Genomic DNA, 17,480 nt, shown 5'->3' on the forward strand with positions numbered 1-17,480 from the left:
ACGGCCGACGGAACATCACACGCTTTACTTCTCCGTATGTTCAATCTGCTTTTAACAAATACCAAACATAACTCACTCGAGCACAGTGGAACAGAACTTTTAGAAATAGTACGAAATTACGCGAAAGAAAATTAAAGAACTCAAATGATTCTGAAGAAAATGTACGTGCAGATCACCCAACGACAAAAATGAGACTAAAGTTGTTCGCAAACCAACCGCGTGGCGACCGCACTAAAATGGCACAAGATAAGAAAACTTGTTTGTAAACACTGATACTTTCAGTGTGGTTCTACCGATCATGAGAAGAATCGTACTCGTACTATGCATGAAACTTTTAATATCTAACAGACTGAAACGCTCGATCGTTCTCAGCGCGAACGCAGCAGGTTCAACACGATAAAAAGTTGTACATAAACCCCGATAAGCGTGAAGAGTAGAATACGAAACAATTCTGAAATGAACCCAAATAATATAGCAATAGCAATAATATATTCAGTTAACTAAAGATTTACGGAAATTTATTTTCCCAAAGCAATGCACAAAGTAAATGAGAAAATCGGTGCAAAGAAAGTTACAAGGATATACACCATTGAAAGGACACAAACGATTGCCAAGATAATACGTAATTCCTACAGCAAATACCTTATAATTACCTAGATTCAAGGAGTTTAAAAATACTGATTTTTAAATGGTATTTTGGGCACTTTATGACGATTTAGAGTGTTGAAAAGGTGGGTATAATATGAAGGGTAAAGTTACAATATGGCAGCGAGAAACTCAAACCATGTTAATTCGATTAAGTGATATAGGTGTTTTTTATACCAGGTTTCTAACTCTTGCAAAAAATTTGAGTGATCTTCATCATGTATACCATAAAGGGTCTCTTAAAATACCACATAACATTAAGAAACTCAAAATATGAAGATAAGTGCGTGTGATACACTGGATTTAACTAGAGTTCTTTAATCACAGATTTGGCCGTACGTTACTAAAGTGTTACTTTGCAAGCCATGATAAGGAAAATAAGTCGCTTTAAAAGTGGAAGTAGAAAAAATATATTTCCCGTCTAAACCTATCAATAGTTTGTTTTAATCTAAGATTTAATATTGCATCAAAAACAAAGAAGCACTTTGTCCAATATTCAACCTTATAATTTGCCAGTATCTAAAAGTAAATAATTACTAAAACTCTGCGTTTTGCAATCACTGAGAGCGCTGCTGTAACAACTGCTCGGCGCCCTTTGCTTACACTCAGCTGTGTCGATAATGGATGATAAAACACCTTCTACTTCATTGACTGCTGTTTTCAATTGACCATTATCCATACTGCCAAGTGATTCTAAATAGAACAAATCTGCATTAAGATATTTATATAACTAAACAGAAAAAAAGAATTACCATCCAAAGAAAAATTATTTGCTAATATTTGTTGTAATTTAGCAAGTGCATCGTCCAAATCTGTCTGCTCCGGTGTTGATTTATTAAATTCCTTCTCCAATTCATTTTGATATGCCACCCCATTGGAATGTCCACCAAGCCATGTACTAATATCTTTCATTGTGTACGTAGTTGAATAATCCAAATCGTCCTTCTTCATCATTGCGTGATTTGTGACATCTTCAGTACCATTTGCTGAATCTTCACTCAGAGGTTCTGTTACTTGATGAATAGGACTGAACAAATTGAGTCCTCGCAGATTACTGATCGATTTAGAATTGCGTACCATCGGTGTGCTTTGCACCTGATTCATGGTGACATAATGATTCACAGACTCCACAAAAGGAGCACTCGGTTCCACGATATTCTTTAATTTTTCATCCCTCGAGTGGCTCATTTGCTCTTGTAACATTTTCAATTTTTGCACTTGATTTGCCACATGCTGCCTGTGCTGTTCCACATATTGTTTTATATTAGCATCACTCTTGTGTGATGATGTGAGAACTGCATGCAATTGTCTAAACAAACAAACGTAATTAGTGAAATTCTTTTAAACAGTTCTTAAATACACCTACTTATTTTGAATTTCCAGCTGCCTTATAATAACTTGCAATTGTGACAAAGGACTGGACAAAGGTACAATGTTACAAGGTACCTCGTCGTCATTTGATTCCAATAACAATTCCTTGTACACACCATCCAATGGTTTATTGTCCAGTACTGTTATATCTTCGCGTAACGAATCGCTTACCCTGTACTTGCACTTTAACAGTTTAAACACACGATTTGTGAAGCACAGTCTGAAGTGCTTCGAATTCTAAAATAACAAGCAACAAAATAGCAAACAATGGCAATGCACATTTTCACGACTTTCACGTACCTCCTTACACTGCTCCTTCATCACGTGCGTCAACTTGTGTGAGTTGCTAATTCCGCCTGTGAGAAAACAGCGCTGACATTGCACATATTTGGTGCATTTCACGCATTTGTATTTCATGCCAATAATCGGATTCACTTTGCATACACAACACTTGGCTTTGTGTACAACCGACTCGGACAATTTGATGCGGTGCAAAATCGGCAGCCAGGAAAATATCTGTGGAACGTTTTCAAGCCACGAACAAAACGCGCTTTCGTCAATACCAACTAATCCTGGCGACTGAAATAAAGCAATAAGTTAGATTCCTTAGTGTCAAATTAATTAAAATTAAACACTTACATTATTGAAGCAATGTCCAATTGATGAATTGACCAAATGTTGGTCAAAACTTACGGTTTCATTTAAGTAATTAGTGATGGCGGATATTTTACTTAAAACCGTTTGTAGCCGTAGGCGCGTTACGCAATTATTGTGATCGCAACACAGGGTAAAAATGAAATGGTTTAGTTCCTTCATTGAGCACTGGCTTAATATCGCCAGTGTAAGTTTTGAAGGTAAAACTTCTACATTTCTTTCTCTATCACTAAAAAAATTTAAATTTAAGAAAAATTTCAATTTCCATTGTAATATTGTTACCAATCAAAAATATTGTAAATAAAATTCAGTGTTAATTCAGTAGCGGTATCCACATCAATATTCATGTGATTATGTTTGTTAGCAGCGAAGAAAATATCTGAAAGAACAGCTTCCAAGTCGCACGATTCAAGGCGGAGTGTGTTTTCGGTAGTGCCTAATTTATGTCGGTCGAAAACACCTTTTATAATAGACAATGGAACATCATTCACTAAAATAAATAATTTTGTGAACAAAAGTTATAAAAACAAATTAAAAATTAATTAAAACACTCATATTCCAAGGACTTACTATTTAAAGAATGTTGCAAAACTCTAAATTTATGCGCGATTCGGTAACTCGCAAATTTAATATAATTGCAGTCATCTAATTTTAACTTAACTTCAGCGTACTTTGGATGGTCCCATTGTTTCTTATCATTTTTACTACAAGAAATTAATTTACTACAGATTTGATTAAAGATCAAATTTAAGACTTACTTTATATAAAACGTAAATCCGTTTTCGTTTTCAATTTTCCTCCAAGTGGTTGTCATGATTTCCGTTGGTCACTTAGTTAACACGAACACTATTGTTATGCGCTCTAGTGGTTTCCAAACTGAGGGTGGTTGTTTTATGACCGTCTTGGCGTTAGCAACAGGTTTCGTGCGTCGTTTGCTACCCACTCCGCTTCCGCTGAGAACCTCTTTACAGGTGCATTTTATAACCTGTTGTATGCATCTAATGCAAACCGTTTACTACCGATTAGTTCACTGAACGACTAATAATCGCCGATGTGTTAACGGTTTTGCTATATTTAGAACGCGGCGAGATGAATTTCATTGATAACTTTAAATTTGAACAGCGCACACTTGTTTATTTATTACATGACTTAAGTATAGATCACTTCACGACCACTTGTAACCGTTTTTTCAGCGCTTGTGTACGCTTACTATCGGCTTGCAGTGCTTTGGTTTGTTTTCTTTCCTTCGGACGTTCGGGTATCTTCGACTCAAACCGTGGTAACTAAGCGGACGTGAAGAAAACAAACTTAAGTTAAGGCATGTAATGTATGCAACTTAAACTTCACTACACAAGTACGAAAAAGCCTACCATCGTGAATAAATTGGTATAATGCCGATGTTTAGCGTTTGAATGTCAAGTTCACAATACGTACCAAAATGGTTTTCAACGTACACGGTGCGTAAATACTTACAAACTTAGCGGAACTAATAACTTTCTTTGATTCCCCAAAAATGCGCGTACGCGCCCTGAATGCGTTCGGCAAATTATTCAAATTTTGTGTTACTATTTCATTCGTTCCGTGCGCGCGTTCAAAAAGTACTTTCAATGTCAAGAACGATTTCATGCATCGTAATGAGGACCGAATTTGATTCAGAATGAAAACAAAAAGAAATCGGAACTTTCAGCACCCGTTCGAAGAGTTCCGATTTCTTTTCGATTCGATTTGGAATCGGTGTGATTTTATCACACATAATATGTTAATAAACAGCGTGGACATAAAAAGAAATCACAAACCTACTTATTACAATTGCAAGTAATATTTACATAGATTTCAGCTCGTCAGGAACAAATGAAAATAAATTAATCGCAACGCATCATAAATCGGTTTCGGCAAACGGCACAATGCATCATTATAATTATTATTCCTAACAATATAGTATTGTGTTTTCAAAGTGTTCGTGATATCGTGATTAATCAATATTAAGATAACACGTTGTAATTAAATCCAATTAACACAGCATATATTAGTGTCAGTAATTATATTTTAGAGAGTGTCTTTGATTGGAATCAGATAATTTCTAATTGAGTCATAATCCAAATAGTCCTGGTAAAAATCTAGTAATTTTTCACAGTGCGCAAATAATTCCAACTAGATTCCATTTCTATGCTTCGTGTACGTATAATCAATTTGTGCATTCCCAGTTAAACCCATCACATGCAAGATGCCTCAATCGCATGAATTCGTGATTATTTGCGTTTGATCCGTTTGACTGATCAGTCAAGTTAGCAAGTGGACCGGTGGACTAGAAAGAAGTAATAAGTGCGCGCCACGCTTAATAACGGCCAGGTCCTACTTTCTTTCAATGCAACCATCGCCGCGCCTGCCGACCACAATAGAACCAGCGATGAACGGATGGCGAATCAACACTTGCCGCAGACACCTCTTCAAACGCATGTTCATCACTGAATCTGAATGACATGTGTAATTCTTACGATGCATGAATACCAAGCTTTGATCGATAAGTGCCCACTTGAATTTACATGACGCAAACCATGCGGACGAAGTGTTAAGAAGCAGATGAGAAATATTGTTACGAATATTACAATACAATAAATGACTTACATCTTATATCTTACGTCTAGAAGCGATGTTAACCGCTCAGTTTTGTTATTCAATGATGGTGGCAAAAAATAACCACTCTATGGAAATGATGTTCATAGTTACTGATTGAAATGCGGTTGGGTATTATATTATTATCAATATGAAGAACTATGGTTGTGTGGAGTAATAAAGTTGGTCAAGTGTATAATTTATGTGTTCATACAATGCACGCTAAGTCGAATACTAAATGCGTGTGGCACGGTAAAAAATATTATATTTGGCAATGTGTAATTTTGGCACGTTTTTTTGCTCCACTTTTTCAGTTAAAAATCACTCATTAAATTCCGATTAGTAATTAATGGACTTGTTAAATGTTTTTTAGATTTAATTACGAATTCATTTGCTACATTAATTTTTTCCAGTTTCTAAATTTAACTGTTTTGTTTCATTTCTTTAATGTTTTGTAGCCAATTGCTTAAAACAAACCAACAAAACTAAATTTTAAACATAACAAAAGTAATTATAACAATAATTAAAATTTTTAACATGAAAATTTCCGAAAAGTCAACAATTTATGGCAACTTTTACTTGCACCTAAGTGAAAGTTGGCATAACTCCCCAAAAATGAAGACATAAATCATTTATGAAAGATAAAAAGATGAAATCACGTCACATTACTTTTGTTTTTTATGCTGCATGCCACTACAATACTCAATTGTCTCGCAAAGTTTTGCCATTATGATAATAGAGTTGATAAATTGTTAGATTTTTAAAAGAAAATAATAACGCACTTCTCATTATTTTCATCACAATTATTCTAATTCGAGATGGCAGTGTATCATTCGCATCTTGATGAGAAAAATACCACAGCTACTGACAAATGCGAGTGGCACATAATAAATGTATAATTTTCATGTCCGGATTTCATTCCGGCTAATTCCGAAACGTTAACAAAGCAGTGATTATAAACGACAACACAGGAAGCAAAGAAATGAAGGCAGAACATTCGGAAGCAGAGTAAGCATGTCACTTGGAATTATAAAAACAAGGTAAAAGTTTAGCTGAAAAACTTTTACTTGCGCATTAAAATCACTCTAGTGTAGAAGCTTCTTCGATGTCATATGACCGATGACAAATGGATGTCGCGGTATACCAAATGTTGCATGAAGAAGGTTTAATTTCCAAGTTTCGTACTCTTTGATAAATTGTGCAGAACTTGACGGAATATAAAAAAAAATGAATTTCAAAATTCGTACTTTCTCTCAAGCAAAAGTTAATAATTGTGAATTCAAAATTATAAAAGAGTGTCAAAATAATTGTCAGTGAACAAAATAAATCAATTCAATAATTAATAATTAATTCATAATTTATAAAAATATAATTATTACTGACGTTAGAGTGTTTTAAAGAACGTAAAAATTATTTAAAAAGTATTTCAAAAAGAATTAGGTATAATTATATTTAAATTGTTATGATAAATTTACAACATCATTGGCTACAATAATGTCCAGAAGATTTTGATTAATTTACAGTAATTAAAAATAGAGCAACTTTTCTAGACTAAACACAAAAACATGTTTTTAGCAATAAACTTACTCAAACAAATGGATGACAAATCAAATACTGAATAAATAAAGCAACACTGTTTGCAAAATTAACGTTGCATGAGTAAACGTAAACGTCCCCCATTGTTTAATCCAGGCTTTGTTCGTCACCCAGTATACCTTCTCCATATGTCAAACATATATGACATTACGAAGAAGTTAATTTTTAATGACGGCAATTGCTCCACTTAGCACACGGCATGATAGCTAGGAATGCGCGGCCGCGTGTCCTGACCCGTCGTCGTCGCCGTCTTCGGCGCGCGGAAGACGACGCCGGGGCCCCACCATGTGGCGCGCGCTCGCCTGCAACGACAAGCCGGCGGAACGTGCTCGTCGCCGTCACTGTTGCAGATTCGCAGCCGCGAAGAAGCTCGCGCGTTCGCACAGTGCCATCGAGTTCTTTAACGAGTTCGTGCGCAACACCGTCCAGTTTAAATTATAAGTGTCTTGCGTTGACATCGTGTGCGCGTGCACAGTGCGAGATTATTCTGATCTGCATGGTTCGAAAAACAAATTTTTGTTAAATATCCAGAACGAGGATTTGTGGAATAACTTAACAAAGTGTTGAAATTACTTTATTTAAACACTGGTAAGTATAAACACTCCGTATATTAAATTTGTTTAAAATTTAACTCTTGACCAATTAACGCAGAGACAATCTTAAACACTCTTAATATGTGATAGATCATTAAAACTGTAAAATAACTTAATTAAAATTCAAAAACTATGATATTAAGTAAAGTTATTAGCGATGACAAGATGACATTCAAAATATATAATAAATTACAGTTTTTATGTACTTTCTTTCGTTGAACGTGGTTTTTTTTTCAACCAACCATCTGTCGTTTAAGTGTAATGAACATTAACACATTATGTGCGTATAATATTTAATAAGTAGAACTATTTTATAAATAACCACCGGAAATAAGTTTGATACTTTAAGCAAATCCCTAATCTCCTAATGTAAAATAACGTGAAATTGTAAATAAGCGTTGCGACCTTATTTTGCCTCTCAAAACATCGTTTTTGTAATACAAAAACCTATGATTACTAAATTATTGTTTATTACTGACATTCTTCTTATTAGTATTCAGAATGACCAAAAGAGTACAGAGGAAGTACCCAAATATAATAATTTTCTTTCTGCGTCGCGCGTAAAAGTGTGTTAGTGAAGTACTTCCGCGTCTGTACGATGTAAAACAATAAAATTGCACCTGTTGCTGCTACTTCATATTTTTTATTAGTGCAGTTTATTTATTATATTACATCCTTTCTTTCTAGTGTGCAATTTGTTGTTACGTTTTTAATTCGAGGCAAACCATCCAAAACAAACAGGATGCAAAAATTTTTAAGCGCAGTTTCTTTTTTCATCATTTCTTCAGTTTGTTGCTGGATTTTTTAAGTATAACGCGATAATTTTGATTTTAAATTAGTTTTGGAAATTAGTTTGACGGTTTGAGAACATCCTGTAGTTTCGAAATGGATTAACAGGATCACGAAGTGATTTTTGTAAATCAAGTCAGGCTTTTGCTTTACTTTCTACGGCTGGCGATTTCCATAAATTCATTTTGCCGTAAATAATTTATAAAATCGCCTTTGACTGGAATAAGAAAGCATGAAACTTGAAATTCAAGATGCGATTGTTTACATTTTTGTTTGGAAACTCAACGAGTTTAAGGAAAATTATAAATTCAAGAAATTAAAGTATAAAAGCATTTATCTCAGATTAAAATGATTAATTATATTGCCTACTTATATATTTGATACTACTTAATAAATGTTAATTTACAACAAATTAACACGATAATAGCAGTGAAAATATGAAAAATTCTTCATTCGAAAGTGTAATCAATTTAATATCTTGGGGTAAGCTCCGAGCATAAAGTGTTTAACTCCCGTGGGCCCAAGTTTAAATACTGAGACAGAAATAATATCAAAAATTTGGACAATATCCCTGGTTATACATATTGTTCGATGCTGCGCAGAAAGAGCAAAAAGAAACGATACTTTGTTTCATTTTTATTTAAATTTTACGTTAAAATAAATATAATATAAACTACGGATTACGTATTCTATAAAGAAAATAAATAATGGTTCGAATTTTTCTTAATCAATTATTTATTACTTATTAACTTTTGCCTGATGTTATTTTGATAAAACCTGTCGTCATACTCACAACAATCATCAATACAAAGAAAACGTATTATTTAGTCAAAGAGAAAATTATAACTCAAAAGAAAACCGCTGCTCCACAGAGACTTCCGTATGATTTAGAAACAACTATACGACGTTCTAATAAAACCAATAAAAGTCATTAGACATGATGCATGGGCATATAAATTCAGTTTTATGATCGTCAAGTTTTCCTCAGCAGTCTTCTCCTAAGACAGTAAAACAGTGTGAAGAGAGTTTCACTGCCTTTCCGTATTCATGCGGCCATTAAATTAAATAAAGCGGATATTGTTACAATTTGCCAAAGTTCTAAAAGCTTTCAAAATTACCACCATCTCCATATTCGTTTTAAATAATTCGTTTAAAAGGAAGCAATTGAACAAGAATTGGAGCACAGAATTAAATTTTCCGTAGTCGCGCGAAATTTCAACAGAACATTTTAAACGTTTCTGATTACAACACACTCGAATTAATTATTTTCGAAATGCTCAACGCCCACATTCTAATTAATAAGCATATCTAATAAGATAATAATTCGTAGCCACACGAAATTAATTATACCTACGTTGGTATGTATGAAACACCACGTGTTCTAATTATGATTCTTTCTAGCAGTCTCGATTTAAGTTACGATTAATTACATCCACATCGTTTGGATAATAGTTTATCTTGAGAACAATCAGTAAGCGCGGTAATGAGATAAAAAGTGCGTATTCTTGACGGAGTCTTGCGTAACCGACATTTTGCAGTGAATGCAACATGAAGTTGTTGCAGGAAAGCCAGTGCAGTGCGAAACGATAACGACGAGTTCAAGAAAAAGAAAAAAAAAACAACTTGTTATTAACTTATAAATCAAACTAAAGTACACGCATAATTTAACAGCTACCATGGTTGGTTAAATAATTTGTTTGATATTTAAATTGCGAATTTGTAATCAAAATTGTTGTTTAAAGAGCGATTCTTGAAAGTTTTCATTTTAATTGATTTCATATAACCTATTGCAAAACTTTATAAAAGTTGTATAAAATGTTAACAAGTTATTTTAATACGATATTAATCGAATTCACATCAAAAATTTTGAACTTTAAATACGGCTCTGCGATAGCAAACTAATTGCACGTTCGAAAAGTGATGAATAATGCAAAGAAGCGTTTCTATAACTCGGCGATGTTATTTAGTGGATCTAATGTTTTCAGCTCTATCCCTAATGGCAATCGGTGCGTGATGTTTGGTCACTGTAACGCCTTCTGACGTTTACGGCGTCTGTTCGCGCGCCGCTTCGCCGGTAGTCATTTGCTTCGTATACATAAACGGGCCTTCATTGTATGCGAGAGAAACTATCGGAGATGGGATATCGCTGATATGCATTGGCGATGATGATGACACAATCGTTGCATGTACATTGTATTTATACAGTGTAGTTATTGTTGCTTCAGCCTTGCTGAAATAATTAGACTTTACCTAACTCCAAATGCAAATTAATTTACTTTCAGTTTTTTTTTTTCGTTGTTTGGTCAAGCAAACAACTTTCCATTTATTGAAAATTTTAAATTGATCATACTTTTAAAGATGCGAAATGTCTTGCATATGTTCCTATTGAAGATGACATAGAAAGCGAATTTATTATAATAAAAGTAAAAAAGTCCATTAAATCCGGGATAATAACATTCAGCAGATGGCAATTAAACATCAGTAGTGCTGGATGAGCGAAAAAAATCATAAAGCGTACGCACTCAGACGTAAATTAAATCGTAGCAGCTGAGAGTGGCTTTTTGCATCGCTACGCAAACTCGTGGCGTAAAACTTCTACCGGAAGCACTATTTGAATAATAGCACGCGCGCGCATACGAGCTGCGCAATTGTCTCGAGAAAAATTGCATGATTTTCATTATTAACTTAATTGCGGGGCGTGTAATGCGAATAGAAAATCGTTTAATTGTCATCGATCGACAGACTTTAAATACTTTCACAACTTGTAATAATAATAACAATTTTCATTTTCGTTTTCCAGTAATTATCAATAGAAGTTGTGAAATCTCGCGCTGATGATTAATTTCATTTTCTTCTAAAGGAAAAGCATAAAAACTTTGGATACAAATGTGTGCTTTGTCCCAGTAGCCCAATTATGAGCTACACACGCAAAATGATGATAAATGAACGATTGAATGAAAAACTAAACAAAACGTTGATTAAATGACTTGTGAACGCAGATGTGGAATTGCGCATTTCTCTTGCAATCGTGTTCTGCTTTCCGGAGATACAATCATTTAAAGACTTGGCGATTATAAATAGCATGTGCGCGTGTCGCGTCGAAAAACAAGGATTCTTAATCATATAATTATTGGGTTGTTTATTTTGCAGCGAGCCGAAACAACGATGACGGAGCCGGTCAGGTGGAAGCTGCCATTGGCAGGTAAGATTTCTAATGCATCTTTAATTGTCTTTGTATGGCGTACATTAAACATTTCGACTAATTGTCAATTAGACGCGCATACAAATAAGAAAATACAAGCTAGATGAATAATTTGTGCATGTAAACAAAAATAATTGAATAAACTTGCGCCACTTTCATCTACTTTCAACCGTCCGTTCGAAAAGTGTTAATTTGATTCACGAACGCACGACGCATGCATTACTAATTGGTCTCTCACTTAAATACCTTTCTCGTCGCATTACAATAAGTAAGCGACAACATCGGACATCATCTGTTTTTCAATCGTAGGTAAATAAATTATAGAAAAAAGTTCATTTGTTTTCGTACGACAATGCGGCGGACGGAGTTAAATTATTTACCATAAAGTCGAATTAGAACGCTTACGCTCATTGAATTTGTTTGATTACTCTACTTTCACACTCAATACGCAACTAATTAATTATTTATTAACTTTGTAGCTCTGCTGCTACTGCACATGACGATAGCGGAAACGCAGTCAGTGAAAATGGTAAGTCGATACCTTTTAATTACACCGTGTTTAAGTGAATATTTAAATGTGTTAATGCATTCGAAAGGAATCGATGGCAGGAGCCGATGACGGATGGAGGCCAATCGTGGGATCGCAAAGAGATGGTCCGTACGATGAAATCACGCACTACAGAAATCCAGCTAGCAAAAAGGCGGATCCGATAAAAGCGGAAAAACAGACATCGCACGCCCCTAAAATGGAAACCGCAAAGAAACTCGTGCCCACCAGCAATATGCAAAACGTCGCAAGTAATCTCAGTCCAGGTAATTTAATAATTATGACGTTTGTGGAAACAGTTATTGCAGTACTTAATGAATTTACAGTTCCAAAGATGCCACCCCATAGTAAGCCAGTATATCTGTTGCCCTCGATTGGAATGCACACGCCACAATTAGGTCCGATGAGTAGTGCGATGCATCATCACCGTCCTATGAAATACAGTCATTTGATGAAAGTCCATCATCATGCTAAACCGCCGCGTGTGAAACCGTTAAGGCATCCAATTCCGTCCTACAGCCAACGAGATGAGGTATTCGTACCGGCACCTTCGAGCAATGTGGGTCCCTATACATTCTACAGTGCTTCCCAACCACCAATCAAATCCAGACCTCCATCACACATCGAGTTCGCAAATCATTTCCCTATCCCAAACTCAGAAGATGAATTATATCAACTTGTGCGTGCACCGGTGCATCAATATGTCATACCCAAAGCGCCAGTATCCAATGATGTGCATTATACATTCCAAAACCCGGATGAGTTCAATAGAAATGTCCCGCTCTCTCCCTACAAGTTTGAGTCGACAAAGGAAAAGAAGAAAGTGAAGGACGTGCCACGCCAGGAGGCCCTCGTTCAGAATGTGCATCCTTTCCATGTGTCCACTCCGCAACCAAGCAAACAAGTTGAAGTGCATGTGACCAAAGAAAAGTTGAAAGTGTTCCACAACGCGATTCCGTCCAACTATAATCCGTTAGATGATTATGACTACCGGCCGGTCAAATCGACCGTATCACAGAAACGCCCCGCGACTTATGAAGTCACCGAAGGCAAGTGGAATCAGGAAACACCTGTATTCCAGTATCATTATACAACGCCACCGAAGCAGCGCGTGCCGACTAGAGTCTTCACCGAAGAATCCAAACCTTTCCTACCCACTCCGATTAAACCGGAAAGTGTACCTCCTACTTTACCAACGGAAAGTGAAATCTCAACAATTTACAATCAAGTGAAAATCAATCGTCAAAATATACCGCCGAGTCGCTCGGAATTCAGTACCCCGACGCCAATTAATTTCTTCGATGTGAAAGAAGTTTCTACGCATTTTCCCATATTAGGCAAGTACAACATCTTTTAATCGCATTTCATGATGTGTTAATTATCTCCATGTTTGAATTACAGGTCCGCCTGAGTTCCAAACCATTGCATACCCGCCGTCAAGATATCAATTCAATGATGAAAAAGAAAATGAAATTACTACTAAGCAAATCGTTGAAAGACCAGTCGAACAACAACCACAACAAGAAGTTTATGAAACTACCACGCAATTTATCCCAACAGTTCGTCCACAACGCAATCGCCGACCTAATAGGAGAAGACGTCCTTCTTCAACAACTACGACTGAAACAGAAGTGGCTGAAATTGATACTGCAACTGAAACTTATGAGGCTCAGAAAACTGATGCAAGTGTAGAAGTAACAACGCAAAGACTTAGAATTCCATCAAGATATAGAGCGAGATCTACAACCACAACTACTGTACAACCGGAAGTTGAAATTACTACAATACGGCAAAGGCAGAGAAGACCGCGTCCAACTACTACAACTGAAGAACCGGAAGTTGAAGTACCAGATAATCATAAATCAGAATATGAAAGTCTAGAGGAAAAATTTGCGCGTTTGACAACGACAACAGAGAAGGATTTCCCAGCAAACTTTGAAAGTCATTTTACTGCCCCGTATAAAAGCGAAGTCCAAACTGAAGCATACGAAAAGTCCACAGAAGAAGTTCCGCACAGACCAAACAGATTATACACTAATCCACCAAATAGAGATGAGAAACCTGTGGAAGAAGAAGAAGAAGAAGAACCTGCAAGTGTTGAAGTTGTTAGTGATGAAGTAAAAGAAGATGAAAAAATCTTGGAAGATTATCGCGTGCAATATCACGAATCACAGAAACAACCAGAAGTGCTCAACCCAGAAATTACGATAAATACGCCAGAGAATGAACTGGACTTTACCACTAGACATACGTATTACACAACGAAACCGCGTGAAGAAATCACAACTACTACAGAAACATACACGACAACAACACCAACAACAACAACGTCTACCACCACAACTACTTCGACAACGGAGGCGCCAAAACGGGTAAGAGGCCGCCCCGTAAAGTACGAGCACAGCAATCGTCCTCGATTCAGCGTAAAGGAATACAAACAACGGTTAACCACATCGACCACGTCCACTGAAGCGCCAAAAGCGCAAAGCGACGTAATGCGGATACGCTTTCCGAATCGCTCGCGCCGACCTATTACGCCATCACCAACGACAACACCTGCGCCCGTCGATGACGACAGCGAGACGCCAAAGATGAAATTCCAGCCCAAAGATCCGCGCCATCCAAATCTGGACAACGTCACCGAGAAGCTCAAGTTCAACACGGTCAACACACGTATTCGACCATTCGGTAGGTTCAAGTCCACAACGGACGCGACCACCACCACATTGCGCGTATCCATTAAACCGAATATTTTCGGTAACTTGCGTCGGCCGACACCCATTTCACTCAAAACACGTATTCTTAACCGGCAACGGACAAACATGACAACGATCAAGCCCGATATGACTACGTTAGATAACAATCTAGACGATTCTAACGAAACCGACCAGACCGAAATAGTCGAGACGACCATTCCATATAGCGTGGAAGAAAGCGACTCTAGCTCTGAGTTTGGCGCTAAGAAGACAGAAGTCGAAGCGACGACCGCAATGACAACACAGTCCGATGTGCAACCGGTCCCGGAAGAGAAGCACGATGATTTCACACAAATTGTCTCCGATCTGACGTCGTCAGCAAAGAACGAGTATAACAAGCCCGGGCTGTTTAAGAACGTGCAACCTAACAGTAGAAAAGTACCGAGTTATTTCACGTTAGCGACGGATGATCCCATCCTGCCTATTGAGGCGTTCTTCCCGAATCTCAAAGACAAGCAATAACATGCAAGATATAAATTTATGAAACGAATTACTTTCGCGCTCGTTAGTCTGTAAATATATATATTGTAATGTACTGATAATTAGGTCGTATTTTATTTACAGTATCGGAGGACAATATTTATTTATTTATAGTTTAAGCCCGCGGACAATGAAAATAGTTACGTGTTTACTTGTATAAAATAATGTAATTTATTCCTAAGTAATAAATATATTTTTATTTTACCTTTATATCCATTTGGATGACATTAACGCTGCCTTCGCGGTACGGTGTAACTCTTTGGTTAAAGCAACTGAAGAAATAAAAACCAGTTTAAAATATAGTTTAAAACTAAATTATAAACGTACATATTTTGTGTTGTCCTTGCATGGGATAAAACATTGGTAATATCACAGGGCTTGAACAAATTAAAACATATGGACTGCTACTTTCACCACCTTCACCATATTTCTTTCGGTATGTTTCTTGGTCTAAGCAATCATCAACATTGACACAGCCAAGTAGACATTTTGTAGGATATTTCTTAGGGAACTCAATTGATGTATCTGAAATTAAATTAATCAGGATATTAATCGAGTTTTACATTAAACTATTAATTATTTACCATTATATAGCTCCCTGTACATTTCTTCACATGCTAAAATCTCTTCATCTTCAGGTTCTTTTGCAGCAGCAGCTATCCATAATCTTCCTCGGTGATCAGTTTTCCATGTACGACCTTCGTGTCTTTACGAAAATTTGTTACAAATTAAAAATATCTTTAAAAACAAATTTAATATTTACTTACATTTTAATACCAGCAACTAAAAGACTTGCCCACGGTTGATGCATGCTTAAACACATTCCCTGATCAATTGATTCTAATAATTCATCATTAGCAGTCACAAACTTCTTAGCAGAAACTTCAGTTATCTGTTTATCTTTATTGGCACCACTTTTCCCTTGATGTGTTAAACTACTATCTTCCATGAGTTGCACAATTTGCTTGATCAACTGACTCTTATCACCTTCGAACAAGTTCTTTGGAAAACGCTTATCGGTGTTATCCAGCAATTTATTCACACCTTTCAACAAGTGCTTCTTATTTGATACTTGTGTATCTTCAACGACCACAGTACGGCTAGCAAAATCCAACGCAAGTTTGAATTCTCTCTTAGACTTATGGAGATATTCATACTTTGATTGGAAACGTTTCTTATTTTCGGACTTTTCAGTCTCACTCGCCCACTTTGAATTTAAATCAAAGTAATCGTTTTGATCATCAAATACTCGATTCTGTACTGATCTACATATATAAATAATTAATTTAATATTTATATAAATAGTATTGTAAAAAATATATTTACCCCATTTGATCAACTTGTAACAATCGGTTACGATCTTCGACGGCGCGCTTCCACTCTTTGCTCATTTTCTGTTCCATCAAATGATTGTAGAGTTTACTTGAGTCTTTTGAGTTGGAGTTTAATAACTCCATTTCAGCTCTGGTGCAGACCATATGTTGACAGAAAAAGCATGGTCCAGAACCTTCTTGTTCACAAACAATTCTTCCACATTTTGTGCAATTGTTAACTAGTTCATGTTTTGTTGCTTGACATTCACATGGATGACGTCCTTAAAATAAGTAAAATAAGATAAAGACAATCTTCAATACTATAAAATATAAAAACTCTGGAATAAATAATTGCAATTTTCTTAAAAATGCATCACCTTCTTACCTTTTCTAATTCCTGACTTATTCTCATGATTGTAAAAGTTAGAAAATTTGGTTTTCTTTCCTTTGTTGTTGGATGAACCTGTTGCTTCTTGATTGTTTATAATTGCCTTCTGACTATTTTGACCATTGTTAGCATTCTGCTGTTTAGTTTTTTTGGGACTTGTACCAAACAGTTTGTTTCTCAATTGATCATATAACCTAACATGATCAGGATTACTGTGATCAACCATACTATTCATAAAATCTTGATAATCTTCTTCATGTGTAAATGTTAATATGTAACTATAGTAAAATTAAATAAAACCAAAATGAAATACATATTTGAATGAAGATGAGAACTTAAACTTACTCAACTATGTCATCAGCAACATCTTGATTAATGATTGGTTTAAGACACTGCTTGATGAACTTAATTTTCTCACTTTGTGAAGACATTTTTATTTAATGAAGAGATATTAAAAGTTTATTGCAATAAATTACACAACTTCCAGCTACTACAACTAGTACTCGAAAATTAAATCGTACAGGTTATTACAC

The 17,480-nt window shown here is 35.8% G+C and overlaps 3 protein-coding genes across 6 annotated transcripts; 1 reads left to right on the top strand and 2 right to left on the bottom strand.

The window, feature by feature from the left end:
* Positions 1–1,039: 1,039 nt before the first annotated feature.
* Positions 1,040–3,569, bottom strand: LOC135798850 (dystrophin-related protein 2-like). Of its 2 annotated transcripts, XM_065311817.1 has the most exons (9): positions 3,429–3,569; positions 3,241–3,374; positions 2,953–3,160; positions 2,656–2,899; positions 2,317–2,595; positions 2,012–2,253; positions 1,398–1,954; positions 1,249–1,338; positions 1,040–1,164 (listed from the first exon to the last, which is right to left on the bottom strand). In XM_065311817.1, the coding sequence occupies exons 1-9, from the start codon at positions 3,482–3,484 to the stop codon at positions 1,148–1,150; spliced, it is 1,827 nt and encodes a 608-aa protein (XP_065167889.1). In that variant the 5' UTR covers positions 3,485–3,569; the 3' UTR covers positions 1,040–1,147. The 2 variants fall into 2 exon arrangements, with proteins under 2 accessions (XP_065167889.1, XP_065167888.1); XM_065311816.1 differs by having other exon boundaries at positions 1,040–1,338.
* Positions 3,534–17,434, bottom strand: LOC135798852 (activating signal cointegrator 1). 3 transcript variants are annotated; one of them, XM_065311823.1, is made up of 8 exons: positions 17,293–17,434; positions 16,945–17,225; positions 16,573–16,840; positions 16,014–16,511; positions 15,831–15,952; positions 15,574–15,771; positions 15,452–15,518; positions 3,534–3,668 (listed from the first exon to the last, which is right to left on the bottom strand). In XM_065311823.1, exons 1-7 carry the CDS (start codon positions 17,376–17,378, stop codon positions 15,454–15,456), a joined length of 1,518 nt encoding a protein of 505 aa, XP_065167895.1. In that variant the 5' UTR covers positions 17,379–17,434; the 3' UTR covers positions 3,534–3,668; positions 15,452–15,453. The 3 variants fall into 3 exon arrangements, with proteins under 3 accessions (XP_065167895.1, XP_065167894.1, XP_065167893.1); XM_065311822.1 differs by lacking the exon at positions 3,534–3,668 and adding an exon at positions 7,353–7,371; XM_065311821.1 differs by lacking the exon at positions 3,534–3,668 and having other exon boundaries at positions 15,333–15,518.
* LOC135798849 (uncharacterized) lies at positions 7,234–15,456 on the top strand. The gene is made up of 6 exons (XM_065311815.1): positions 7,234–7,467; positions 11,412–11,463; positions 11,943–11,992; positions 12,060–12,276; positions 12,337–13,347; positions 13,412–15,456. The coding sequence occupies exons 2-6, from the start codon at positions 11,427–11,429 to the stop codon at positions 15,226–15,228; spliced, it is 3,132 nt and encodes a 1,043-aa protein (XP_065167887.1). The 5' UTR covers positions 7,234–7,467; positions 11,412–11,426; the 3' UTR covers positions 15,229–15,456.
* Positions 17,435–17,480: the final 46 nt, after the last annotated feature.

The sequence above is a fragment of the Atheta coriaria genome, unplaced genomic scaffold (genome assembly GCF_025399875.1).
Source record: "Atheta coriaria isolate IRGN ID8LTWV9N9 unplaced genomic scaffold, Caltech_Dcor_3.1 hic_scaffold_9_pilon, whole genome shotgun sequence".
NCBI lineage: Eukaryota > Metazoa > Arthropoda > Insecta > Coleoptera > Staphylinidae > Dalotia > Dalotia coriaria.